The sequence below is a fragment of the Dermochelys coriacea genome, chromosome 6, assembly GCF_009764565.3.
Source record: "Dermochelys coriacea isolate rDerCor1 chromosome 6, rDerCor1.pri.v4, whole genome shotgun sequence".
NCBI classification, from domain to species: domain Eukaryota; kingdom Metazoa; phylum Chordata; order Testudines; family Dermochelyidae; genus Dermochelys; species Dermochelys coriacea.
Genome location: NC_050073.1, coordinates 7,478,805 through 7,491,129, shown reverse-complemented (window position 1 = coordinate 7,491,129; position 12,325 = coordinate 7,478,805). Strand labels below are relative to the sequence as shown.

General features: G+C 51.2%; 1 protein-coding gene across 1 annotated transcript; it reads right to left on the bottom strand.

The window, feature by feature from the left end:
- Positions 1-3,578: 3,578 nt before the first annotated feature.
- Positions 3,579-8,747, bottom strand: LOC119857569 (macrophage-expressed gene 1 protein-like). Its single transcript, XM_038406672.2, has one exon. The coding sequence runs from the start codon at positions 8,407-8,409 to the stop codon at positions 6,247-6,249; it is 2,163 nt and encodes a 720-aa protein (XP_038262600.1). The 5' UTR covers positions 8,410-8,747; the 3' UTR covers positions 3,579-6,246.
- Positions 8,748-12,325: the final 3,578 nt, after the last annotated feature.

Here is a 12,325-nt window from a genome sequence, read left to right as displayed (position 1 = left end):
TCTAAGTCATGAGGCTGGTGGATTACTTTTGCTACTATATTCAGAGAAGATTATTGACATTCTCTCTCTCTCTCTCTTGTAAATCTACTGTTGAAACCACTTGGGTCATTAAACAAAGCCATCCAGGCGTCTGCTACAATGGTAGTAGATCTTTGTCCAGTAATAGAAACTATATTTGGATCAATCAGAGAGCTATCATTGGAAAAAGAACTGGAAGAAGCAAAGACTTCAGTCCAGAAGTTGACTAATGAAGGGATTTATATTGAATCCTTAAGTGAAGAGGACAAGAAGTGTTTAAGACAACTGAAACAGTACACAGACTTGATTCTTAAAAATCTACAACAGCGACTTCTAGATTCTACTCAACCGCTCCGTAGCTTTTACAGATCCCTGTCTTATAAAACACTGACAGTTGAGTGGAGTGAGGCACTACCCGCAATGGGGCTGCCAGGTACTAAGGACAGAATAGAGAATTTGAACACAGAGTGGAATATCCTAAGACGAACGAATTAAGATTTGACTTCAACATTTTTTATCATCACTAGTATCTCAACCCGTTCTTTATGCTGTGTTTCCTGGGCTGAAAGAAGTAGGAATTCATCTCTTGCTACTCCCAGTCACAACAGCTACAGTTGGGCGTTCTTTTTCATCATTGAATACAACTTTGTGTTTTGAAAGAAGTCGCCTTCTGCCTGATCATGTGAATAAATTAATGCACATATAAATTAAATGGGGAGGGATAGCTCAGTGGTTTAGCATTGGCCTGCTAAACCCAGGGTTGTGAGTTCAATCCTTGAGGGGGCCATTTAGGGTTCTGGGGCAAAAATTGGGGATTGGTCCTGCTTTGAGCAGGGGGTTAGACTAGATGACCGCCTGAGGTCCCTTCCAACCCTGATATTCTATGAAGGAATGGAAGTACCAGACACACAAGAAGCCACCAAAGATGAATGCATTGCATTCAAGAAGTTCAATAAGAGAGTTGTGCAAAATTATAACAAGAAACCAAGAAGGATGTAGAAGCTTCATAGAAGGCTTGAGTAGCCAGCTTTAATTTGTGTGATGATTTTAAAATCTAATAAAATGGTCATGAAACATTTTTCAGTTTTTACTATGGTGCCATACAGCCCCCCTTCACCCTCACGGTCTCACCCCTCATCAGCTCTGACCCCCCCCATTTCAATTCTTGGGGAAAACGCAGCTTGCCCTGCAGCTGATCCCAGCCATGGGCTCAGGCTGAGCCCTGACACTGGGGAGGCAGGTATGGGGGGAGAGACAGCTCAGAACTGATTGGATATAGGAGGGAGTGGAGTGAAATCTCTGCCCGGGGGGTGGGAAGCAATGTCTTCCAGGGCAGTGAGAGAGAGATGTGGGGCTTCTCTGAGACAGAGGGAGAAGGGTAGAAGGCTGGGGAGGAACCTGGAGCTGTTGCAGGGAGTTCTCCTACCCACCTGCCACGTGGTTTGAGGCCATCACCGAGTACCCACCTAGCACCACGTGTTCCCTGCCCTGAGATTACAGTTGCTCTATTTGATGGTCTTGCTACTGGGGGCTGAGCTCTTAAGGGAAGAAGGCCAGACAAGTTTCTTCATCTCACTGCCCCCCCCCGACCATGAAAGTTGGGGTCTCCTCTCCCACCCCTCCCAGCCTTGGCTGCATTTAACCAGTTTTTTGGCACTTGGAGAGCTAACCAGGAAGTAATGGCTCCTGCTTAACGGGGAGACGGGGGCCCAAGACCGGTGGCGCTCCTGAGCTGGGGGCCATGTGCCGCTGCAGCAGATACTCCATGAAACCCACTAGGGCCTGCACTGTTGCTGTTGGTTTGACATGGTGCCCAGATGCTATGGTGATGGATAGCAGGATAAAACCCAGAGGTGGATGCGAAAGGGTGTGAAAGTCAAGTGAGCAGCTGACCCATTCTGCCTGACGTAGGGCAGGTGGCTGAAGATGCTATAGGAGCTGGCTCACTGAACAGTGAGACCTGTCTGGCTAGGACCTTAAACCCTTTCCAGACCCTGATCCCCATTTTCCAGGTGAGAAAACTGAGGCATGGCATTGGGCAAAGTCACACTAGAAGCTTGCATCAGCCACAGGAGGGGAGCTGAGATCTGCCCCTTAACCATGTGACCCACAAAACTGGACTGATTGATCTGGCTGTTTTGGGATCAGACACTCCCACCTGGGAGCTGTGAACAGGGAGGAGCAACTGCCAGGATAGCCCTGCTGTGTCTGGTTTGGGCAGCCCTCAGGGTCCCAAAGTGGGTGTAGCCCTCAGTAAATTCCATTGAGGCTCCCAGAAAGACTGTTCTCAGCCTATACCCCTCTCCCACCCCCACCCCCTTCTGCATCTGCTCTGGAGATGGGGCAAGAGCAGCCTCCCAATGTGTATAGAAGGCTTGAAAAGCATGTTCTGTTTTATTTGCCCTGGTTTTCCTGACTGCCTCCTTGAACAGATGGTGAACAGGGGTAGGATCTGGCATGAAAGATCCAGATTAATCATGAAGAGAAATGACTTTTATCCAGACTGTGGGTTGTTGTTTTAAGCATGCATTTAACTCAAGCGCTTTGCAAACAGGTAGGAGAGAAGAGCTCTGTTAAAAATAAATTCAACTGAGGGCTGAGAGCTGGAAATCCAAATCTGCGCCTTCCTTCCAGCTATTGTGCCCAATCAGGTACACCACTTTGATCCTGATATTTGGAAGGCAAAACACAAGCAGAAAAATAAACTTTGTGTTGTTTCTTTATATGGAAAAACAGCCCTTTCAGGCTGTCATAAAAATAAAGGGAAGGGTAAACACCTTTTAAAATCCCTCCTGGCCAGAGGAAAAACCTTTTCACCTGTAAAGGGTTAAGAACTAGGATAACCTCCCTGGCACCTGACCACAATGACCAATGAGGAGACAAGATACTTTCAAAGCTGGAGGGTGGGAGAAACAAAGGGTCTGGGTCTGTTTGGGTGATGCTTTTGCCAGGGACAGAACAGGAATGGAGTCTTATAACTTAGTAAGTAATCTAGCTAGATATGCGTTAGATTATGATTTCTTTAAATGGCTGAGAAAATAAGCTGTGCTGAATAGAATGGATATTCCTGTCTTTCTGTCTTTTTTGTAACTTAAGGTTTTGCCTAGAGGGATTCTCTGTGTTTTGAATCTAATTACCCTGTAAGGTATTTACCATCCTGATTTTAGAGGTGATTCTTTTTACCTTTTCTTATATTAAAATTCTTCTTGTAAGAAATTGAATGCTTTTTTTTTTTTCATTGTTCCAAGGGTTTGGGTCTGTGGTCACCTATGCAAATTGGTGAGGATTTTTACCAAACCTTCCCCAGGAAGGGGGGTGCAAGGTTTTGGTGAGGATTTTGGAGGGAAAGACGTTTCCAAGCGGCTCTTTTCTAATCAAAAACCCAGTTAGACATTTGGTGGTGGCAGCGAAAGTCCAAGGGCAAAAGGTAAAATAGCTTGTATCTTGGGGAAGTTTTAACCTAAGCTGGTAAAAGTAAGCTTAGGAGGTTGCAGGTCCCCACATCTGTACCCTAGAGTTCAGAGTGGGGAAGGAACCTTGACACAGGCCTTTAAATCTATGTATCTAACAAAGGGTTTTCTCTAGTTTTCATCCCTTACAATGTGCTACTATGTGGTTTTTCTACAAAGAAGTAAAAGAGACCATACCACCTTGCCACACATTCACTCGCCCACTCTCCTCCTTCTCCTCTCACCTTTAACCACTGTCCTTCTACCATGGCTGGGTTTGTACTATGTGGTTGAACTGTTCTGTGAAATATTTTGACAGATGTGAGATGGTCTAGATCTGACTGGTTATTGGCTTTTTGCTTTTGAAAAATTAGAAGGAATAATTTAATCTGTGACTGGAGAAATTTTAATACTGACCCATGAAATTTGGCGCGCTGTAATTTTACAATCTCACTTCACGATCTCTGCTTCTCGTAGAGGGGATCTTGGAGTGATTTGTTTTGGCCTGTAGAATGTTGTCTTATTTTTTCCTGAATGTAACAAACAGATTCAGAAAGAAATTGAACCTAAATGGCATATCATGATTTTGCTTTTTCACTCCCCAAAACATTGCTTTACCAATTTTTGTTAGAGACAGAGTACTTTTGTTTTTTGGGGGGGTTTAATTTTTGTGGACACATACAATATTTTGGACTTAGCAGGAGTTGAAATGTTTAGTGTAGTTTGGGGAAAGGAAGGTGGGCAAAATACAGGTGGGCAGGGTCTTATTACCTCCCCTAGACCGCAGTGCTGGGCCTGCCTTGGCCTGCCTTAGCCTGCCATGTCCCCTGTCTACACATGGGAATGCAGAATAGTCAGCCTAGAACAGTGGTTTCTAAAATTTTCCGCCCTGCGCCATATTCACAGGGGTTACACTCCCCCAGGATCACTGCCCTGGTGGGTGCTGAGGAAAAGACAAATATTTCTGCAGTGCAACCTCTCAAAACACTTTACAACTACACGGAGTGAATCTGCCTCATAGCCCTGCCCAAGTATCACCCCGTGATTAATGGGGAAAACAGAGGCACAGAGGTTAGCAGTCAAGGGGCTGCTGAGCAACTCAGAGCTGGGACCAGAAGCAAACTCCTGCTTCTCAGCACTAACCACTAGCCTCTGCAGCCTCCTGGAAAGGGTTTGGCAGGGGGTCACGACCTGTGCTGCCTGCCTGTGGTTGGGGCCTCTGTCAGACCCTCCCTTAGCCAGGGAGGGGGCAGTAACTTAAAGGGATACATCCGTGTGCATGCAGCCTTTATTTGGTTAGCAAAAAACCAACCATGCATGACCCAATGATGGGTTTGAGAGAGGCACAGCCACACACACTCACCTCTGTGGGGGAAGAGGTATAAGGGCGGGTGTATGGCAATGTAATTGGCTTTGAGCTGTTCACCCCACCCCCAAATTACACCACAGCATCCATTTGTCCCTGCTGCCCCCACACAAGAAAAAACAACCAAACATAAAAGGAAGAGAGAGAACTGAAATGAAAGCCCTGAAACTGCGTGGTTGGGTGAGCCTGGAACATTAACCATTAGAGTGCTGTCGTTTGGCCTCCTCAGGCTTGCTAACTTGCTCCCCATCCCACCAGCGTCCATGTCTCCCACCATCCCCTGCTGCAAATTCCCCATTTCCCCACCAAGCCCCCATAGCTGGTTGCCACCTACCCCAAGCTGATGGCTCTTCTGTTACGGGCTGCTCGTATCCCCCCGCCTCCCTGACTCGCCATTACCTCCTCCAGTTATCCGCAAGCAACTGAAAATCCTTCTGTTCCCCACCCCCTCCCCCACAAAATGCAACCTCCATCACAGCCCCTAACCCCCTCCTCTCCCCAGCACTGTCCCAATCTTCCTGTAAACTACTGACAAGTAACCCTGATCCCCAACCCCTCCCCGACCATCCCACAATCTTCCCCCCAGCTGCCAAATCCGCCCAGGTTTCCTCCATCTGGAACCTCAGTATTGCTATAAGGGTCTGCAGGCTCAGCCCTGGCCCACAGCAGAGGCTTGTGGCAGCTGTTGGGCAGAATGGCAGCCCCAAGAGAGATGACGAAGTTTTGAGCTGGGATGAAGGTCTCTGGCCAGGCTCAGAATCCCCTAGAGGCTGTTCTGGGCTGGTAGGGGCGGGCAGGATCCTCACCTGGCCAACGCTCACTGGCTTCATTACGCTATTTAGTACATTTATCGAGGCCCACGAATCCCTGAGATTCTCAGCTTTCCTTTCTTTAATAACGTTTCCAGCCCTGTGGGTGGCGGGGAAGTGCTCAGAACCGTGACCCCGCAACACTGGCAACCCCCAGGAAGACAAAAGAAAAACAAATCCCTCAAAACGTTATTTTAATCAATCTCATGATTTTTGAACCTGGGGCTTGGCAATCCTGGGATCCATATATATATGTGGCCCCTTCCCCTTTAAGAGGTAGATTTTCTCACTGGCAGACACCTACTTTCCTTTGTCCTTGTTGGTTGGTGGAACAGTGCCCCCCTTTGGCTAAACATAGGAACTTCCTTCCAGTTGATAGGGGGTTCCTAGGGCTGTTCTAGACAAATGGGCTTCTCTTAAAGGTGCCGCTACCGTCCCTGGGTGCATCAGAGAGCTGCCTGAGCGCAGCCTGCAACAATAATGCATTCATGTGATTAAAAGCTACTGCTCCCCCAGCCTTGCCACGTCCCGTACCCCTCACCCAGGAGCTGTGAGCCATTCAGAACTCACCCCAGGGAGAGTCCTTGGCCCAGTTCCCAGGCTCTCAGGCTGAGCTAGTCCCAAGAGACATTGTGGTGGATCCATAGCTCCCTTGCTCTTCTACTAGATGGCTGGGGGGCTGTACCTCCTGGTACCCTCTGCTCTTGTACCTCCGGGTGCCATAGACAGCCCCTGCAATAGCCGCCGCCAGGACAAGCGTCACGGCCACTGAGATGCTAGCCACAGCGCCCCCCGTGGGCCCTGCGCTGGACTGAGCCTGGAAGAGCTGGGCCATCTCCCTTTCATCGGTGACATTAGCTGGTCGCCAGCGTCCACTGCCCTGCAGCTTCACCCAGGCCTGGCTGTCCTCTCCCAGAACCAGGATGGTTTCGGCCATGCTGACGTTGGGGGACGGCCGGCGGAGGAAGGGTGGGAGCTTGATGGGAGCCAGTTGCTGGGCAAAGAGGCTCCCAGCCTGAAGGCAGTAGAGGATCTGGCAGCCGTCACTCAGATAGGCTTTGTGCTGGCTGTACCCCTGGGGGCACTTCATGGGGTAGGCAGTGTCAGAATCCTGGTAGAAGAAATCCTGGAGGAGCCCAGGGCTCTGTCCCTTCAGAGACCCAGCCAAGGGGTTGCCGGCCTGGCAGCTGAAGAAGCCACCGAAAGGCAGGCCGAAGCGGGCACCCATCTCGTAGTCGTCGCTCACACACACCTTCAGCCCATCGAAGAGCGAGAGCGGGTAGAAGTAGGATGGGCAGGCATGGGTCCCGGTGAGCAGATTCTCCTCCCCGGCGCTGTACAGCCCCCCGAAGAGGAAGCCAGAGTCCTGGGGCACAGGGCCAGTGGCAGCACACCAGTAGGCCGTGAAGCGCACCGTGGTGGAGTAGTAGCGGACGCCGCACTCCTTATGGCAGCAGGAGAAGAAGAGCCAGCAGGAATGGCACTGCTCTTGGCACTCGGCCTGGGGCTTGCTGGCCGTGCGCTCCTCGCTGTGCAGCGGGATGGGTGTGAAGCCTTCTGGGCAGGAGAAGCCCCCCGTCAGTGGGTTCTGGGTGCTATATGGCTGGCACATCTCCTCCCCGTCCAGGCCCGACACCCCGCAGCATTCCTGGAAGACACCCCCGAAGGTAAAGTTGGTGCTGGCCCCCAGGCACGAGCCATCATCCACGTTGGCCTGGAAGTTGAAGTTGCCAGCGTCGGCCTTGATGCAGCCTGGGTGGGTGTTGATGGCATAATAAAGACGAATGGCCTTGTCCACCACAGCTGTCACCCTCTTGGCTGTGGGTGCCGGCAGCTCCGGCAGGGCTTCCGGGCTGATGAAGAAGGGCAGGGGCAGGCCGGCCCTACCGATGGCCACCAGGTGGTTGGGGATCCCCTCCTGCCACTTCTGGAGCGTGATGCCAGGGTAGAAGGGCATGCTGCCCCGGCTCTCGATGCGTGAGTCCACCGTGTTCTCTAGATAGCTCTTGGTCAGCTCATCCTGGACCTGCGCAGCAGCGCCGATCCCCATGTTGACTTTGCCGAAAAAGGTGGCGGAGGCTGAGGCAGTGATGCTCGCCTTCTCGGCTACCTTGTCCTGCAGGAAGGTCAGTTTGACCTGGTCCTCCTGGATCAGGCTGGCTCCGGCCTCCAGCCTGGTCAGGACATGGGTGCCGTAGTTCAGCACCAGCAGCTCAGCGAGGTATATGGCCGCGTGGCTGTGGTTGTTCTCCAGCTGGTTGCCGATGGCCAAGAGCTGGTGCCGGAAGCTGGGGTGGAGGGTGAAGGCCGGCTGGGCCTTCACCGAGTAGATGTGGTGCCGCACTTGCACCCGGGTGGTGACCGTCTGGTCGTAGACATTGTATGTCTTGGTCTCCTGGCACCCAGAAGAGAACTTTCCATTGAGGATGCCCAGGAAGGAGGCCTCGGCATTGATGGAGCGAGCAAAAGCATCGGTGTAGGAGAGCCAGTCCTCAATCAGCTCGGCGTTCACCTCCACCCTGCTCTCCCGGAGCGGCACCACTTCCACCTCATCCGGCAGCAGGTACTCGCCATCCTCCGTGGTGCGGCATTGCGAGTAGTTGAGGCTCATCACTCGCCCCACCTCCACGTTGCGCAGGTTGTCCCAGCCCCCGCCTGGCAGCACCTCCAGCACACTCACGTTCAGGGCCCTCTTGCAAGCTTGGAAGCCATGCTCCAAGGCGCCCACCCCAGCTGCCATCAGCAGAGCCCAGAGCCAAGGCACCATGGCTGCGCCGTCCTGCAGCCGAGCTTCCTTCAATGGGACGCGGCCCTTGCTCCTCTTGTGTTCTCTCCCGGCTCCTCTCTCTCCCAAACGCTGGCTTGACTCTTTTTCCCCAGTGAGGTTCCTTTTCCAGGAAGTCTCTGATTTTTAAATGTGCACCAAAAAAAAAAAAAAAGGAACTGTTAGATTGTCCAATGGCCTTCGTGGAGGCAAGGCCCCTGGGCGTGCCCGGAGCTAAGTCACAGGAGTCATCATCTGACTTACCCTCCCCACAAAAGAGGAAGAGAAACCTACCCTTGAAAAGTTCCCCAGCCAAAACACAACCACCTCTGCATCCCCAACACACACACCCACACACTCCCCTGCCCATCCACACTCACCAGCCCTGCCACAGCTGCTTTCAGAAAGTTCCCCGCAGCACCATCCCCTGGAGAGCAGATAAAAATAGGCTGGCGTCAGCCCTTAGAATTTCCAGCCCCCATCATAGGCCAGTCGAAACCTGCCTGTGGGTGGGACACAGAGAAAAGGGGATTCCCTGGCTGCTGCAAACTCAGCCTACTTGGGCTCTTCCAGCCAAGGCATTTCCCTAGGCTGAGGAGGCCCCGTGCCAGAGCAAAACTGAAAGAGCTGCACAGCGTGGAGCAGCCAGGCCTGGAGCAGGAAGACCCAGAGCTGTGGGGCTGGAAAGCAAAGGGTGGGGAGGCATCTGGCAGGCCTTTGCTGATGTCAGCTGGGAGGGATGGGGGGGCTCCTGTAGGGATGCAGGGGGCAGGAGGCAGATGGGACAGTGGTGTGATGTTGCAGGCTCAGTTCTCCACTGCCTTGCTCTGACCCTACCCACTAGGGCAGTGCCCCAGCTCTCCGCCCACCTTGAGCATAGTGCGCCCTGGGCTCTGCCTGTGGAGGGGTTAAGCCCCAAAGGGGGAGTGCCTGAGCCCTCAAGGGACGTGGATAGCTAGCAAAATTTTCCCCTTCTCCTGCACTGAGCATGGGTAAAAGAGGAGTCCTGGGGAGCAGACCTCCCGCTCTGTAACATCTCCCATGGCTGTCTAAAGTGAGGCCCAGGCCACACACCCTTTCCTTGCTCCCCTCCTCCCCATCAGCTGCCTCTTTTTGGCAGACAATCAAGGCCTGGCCCAGAGGCCGTGGGCTGTGCCTTGGTGTGAAACAGCAGCTGGGTTTCCTTGCACGTGGCTGCATGCGGCCGCTGGCGAGAGGCCCTAGGTCCAGGGCCAGAAAGGGAGAACGCGGGGCAAACAATTGCTGGGGAGGTGAGCACTGAGGGGCAGACTGGCGCTCGAGCCTGGCCCTAGGACAGCCATTGGCGGGGGATTTCCCTGCCTTGCTGATCTACTCCACAGCTCTAACGATGCCCCTCAATTCTGATCCGCAGCCCCCTGCTATCCCAGCCCTGGGCTCTCCACATACACAGCTCTAATGGTGCCCCTCAATCCCAACCCACAGCTCCCTGCTAGCCCAGCCTTTGGCTTCCCTTCCCCAGCTCTGCTGGTGCCCCTCAATAGTCCCATGAGAGAGCCCTAAAACAATCAATATGGTAACTCCTGTGTGGGCTTCCAACCTGCTGTTTTCAGTAAAGTCTCAAGCTAAAAACACAGTGTATTTTCCACGGTGACCTGTGACTGGAACAGACATGGGGTCACATCCTGCAAACCTCCCCCATCTCCAGTCCTGGGAGGTGGAGGTGGCTTAGCAGAGACACCAGAGGGTGCTTTGTTAGAGGGCTTGTTCCTTCACCCTCTCACTTTCCTGGTTCTTCTCACATGAACAGAGAGCAACAATATCCAAAGTCCAAAGGTGCAAACAATTCAATGTTTATTGGGGTGAACTTCCAGCAAGCAATGATTCCAATTTCCTTCCTTAGTGTCCCCCTTCCCAGCTCTGATGCCACAGAGCCTTGCCCATGTCCCTGTTCCCATTCCTATCCCCTTAGCAAAACATTATTCCAATTCCCCCCCTTAATTCCTGATTGACTGCAGACTATATAGTAAAACTTTGAGTTCTGCTTAGCTATATCTTAACCAATCGTTTTCCTGAAATTTAACTATCCAATCCTAACATATTGTAACATCATTATCTAACCAATTATATCCCACCACCTTAATTGGTTTACACCCCACAAAATTAATTATACAGCAGACAGAAACAATCAGAGAACCAGACAGAGATTATAAAGACAAACAATAGAGAAGTGAAAAGAAAAGGAGTACTTGTGGCACCTTAAAGACTAACAAATTTATTTGAGCATAAGCTTTCGTGGGCTAAAGAAGTGGGGACTACAGTGGTAGAACAACAAAGAAATAAGGATTTCACACCTTAGCTATCGATAAGTAAGTTCTTGCGAGCAGGATGCTATCAAACTAAGTTTTCTTTAAATCTTCTAGGCTCTCCCCTTTCTCTGAAGGTGATAAATCGAATCACCTTTCTAACAGCCCCAGATTGCCTTATTTCCATGTGACTAGTTTGAAATGTGAGGATGTGACCATAAATTTCCCAGCTTCTGGCTGCCCCTGCTGCTTAGCCAAAGGCCTTAGTTTAAGCACAGGGCCTCAGACTGTCACAGTGAGAAAAGACCCTTACACAGGCAGACAGTGATTTTAATTCTTGTTTTGTACCTCTATAACTAGCTAAGTGATAAGAATACATCTAAATTCTTAAAGTATAGGCCTTTATAGACAGGCCTGAATATCTATATCCTAACATGGTAGCATAGCCTTGTTCTTACACTTTGTCACCACTGGTCTGGCTTCTCTGCCGATAGAGTCTCATTGGCTGGAACTGAAAAAAGTCGAGGAAAGATGGTGAGTGCAGCACTGAGTCCCGAGGGGGAAAAGTCCTTCTGAGAGCCTCGTGTCAGCAATATCCTCTACAGGCTGAGTGGCTTTGTGGATAAGATGTGGCCCAGCTGTGGTACAAGAATTGTCCAAACTCTGATGAGCAACTATGGTGTGTCTGAGCCACATCACTGGACCCGACCCTGCTCAGTTTTGGTTAAAAGACATTTGAAGGCGAAAGGGGGTTTAACTGGAGATTTATGTGTGCGCATGCATCGGTGTGAAGTGGGGGGATCTAAAATGAAGCTTCCAACAGAAAAGTAAAACTCGGGACCAGATCCTCAGCTGATGTAATTCAACATAGTTCCACTGCAGCTCAGCTGCAATGAATCCAACAGACTTCACTGATTGACTCCAGCTGGGATCTGTCCCATGGACTCCAATGGAGCTATGGCCGATTAACACCAGCTGGGATTTGGCCCATGGATTCCAGTAGAGTTACAGCTGATTCGCACGAGCTGGAGATCTCTTTTATGACTGTGCAATTGCTCCCCCAGAACAACAACAGTTTTGTTTTAGGGTGACAGGTGAAAGTCCTTTCAGCATTCCAGTGCAGCCAGAGCCTGAATGTGGCCAAGGATCAGTCGGGGTGGGAAGGTGGCGTCATTAACTCAGATCTGCTCTAAGGCCTCCCCCACAGGAAACTGCCCACCCTCCCTCCTGTCCGGTGGCCTCACTCATTCTCTCCAGCATAGTCCCTGACCTTCTTGCTACATTTCAAGGGCTTCCCACGGCCCACTGAACAACCAGACTATTGTCTGTGATGCAGCTGGATGAAAACAATCTCCCCTGGCTTTGATTCAGAGACATGTGCATGTGTGAATTGCCAGTCTGCAAAGAGGGTGGTCCCCAGAGCAGAGAGCACATCAGCCACCCGCCATGGCTTTTCTGCACAGTCTAGATCATAGACCTCTTGCCTTCAGTGAGGATGGATGGAGCGGGGAGGGTTGGTGAGGAGCTCCCCACAAAGTCACTTGTGCAGCTGTGAAAGGTGTTCCCTGCTTTGGCTGCTGTTGTTAGATGGTGTGCATGTGTGCTCTCTCCATATGCTGTACCAACCTCACAGA

Coding starts and splice junctions, on each gene's coding strand:
- LOC119857569 (XM_038406672.2), bottom strand. CDS start 8,409: ATGGTGCCTTGGCTCTGGGCTCTGCTGATGGCAGCTGGGGTGGGCGCC.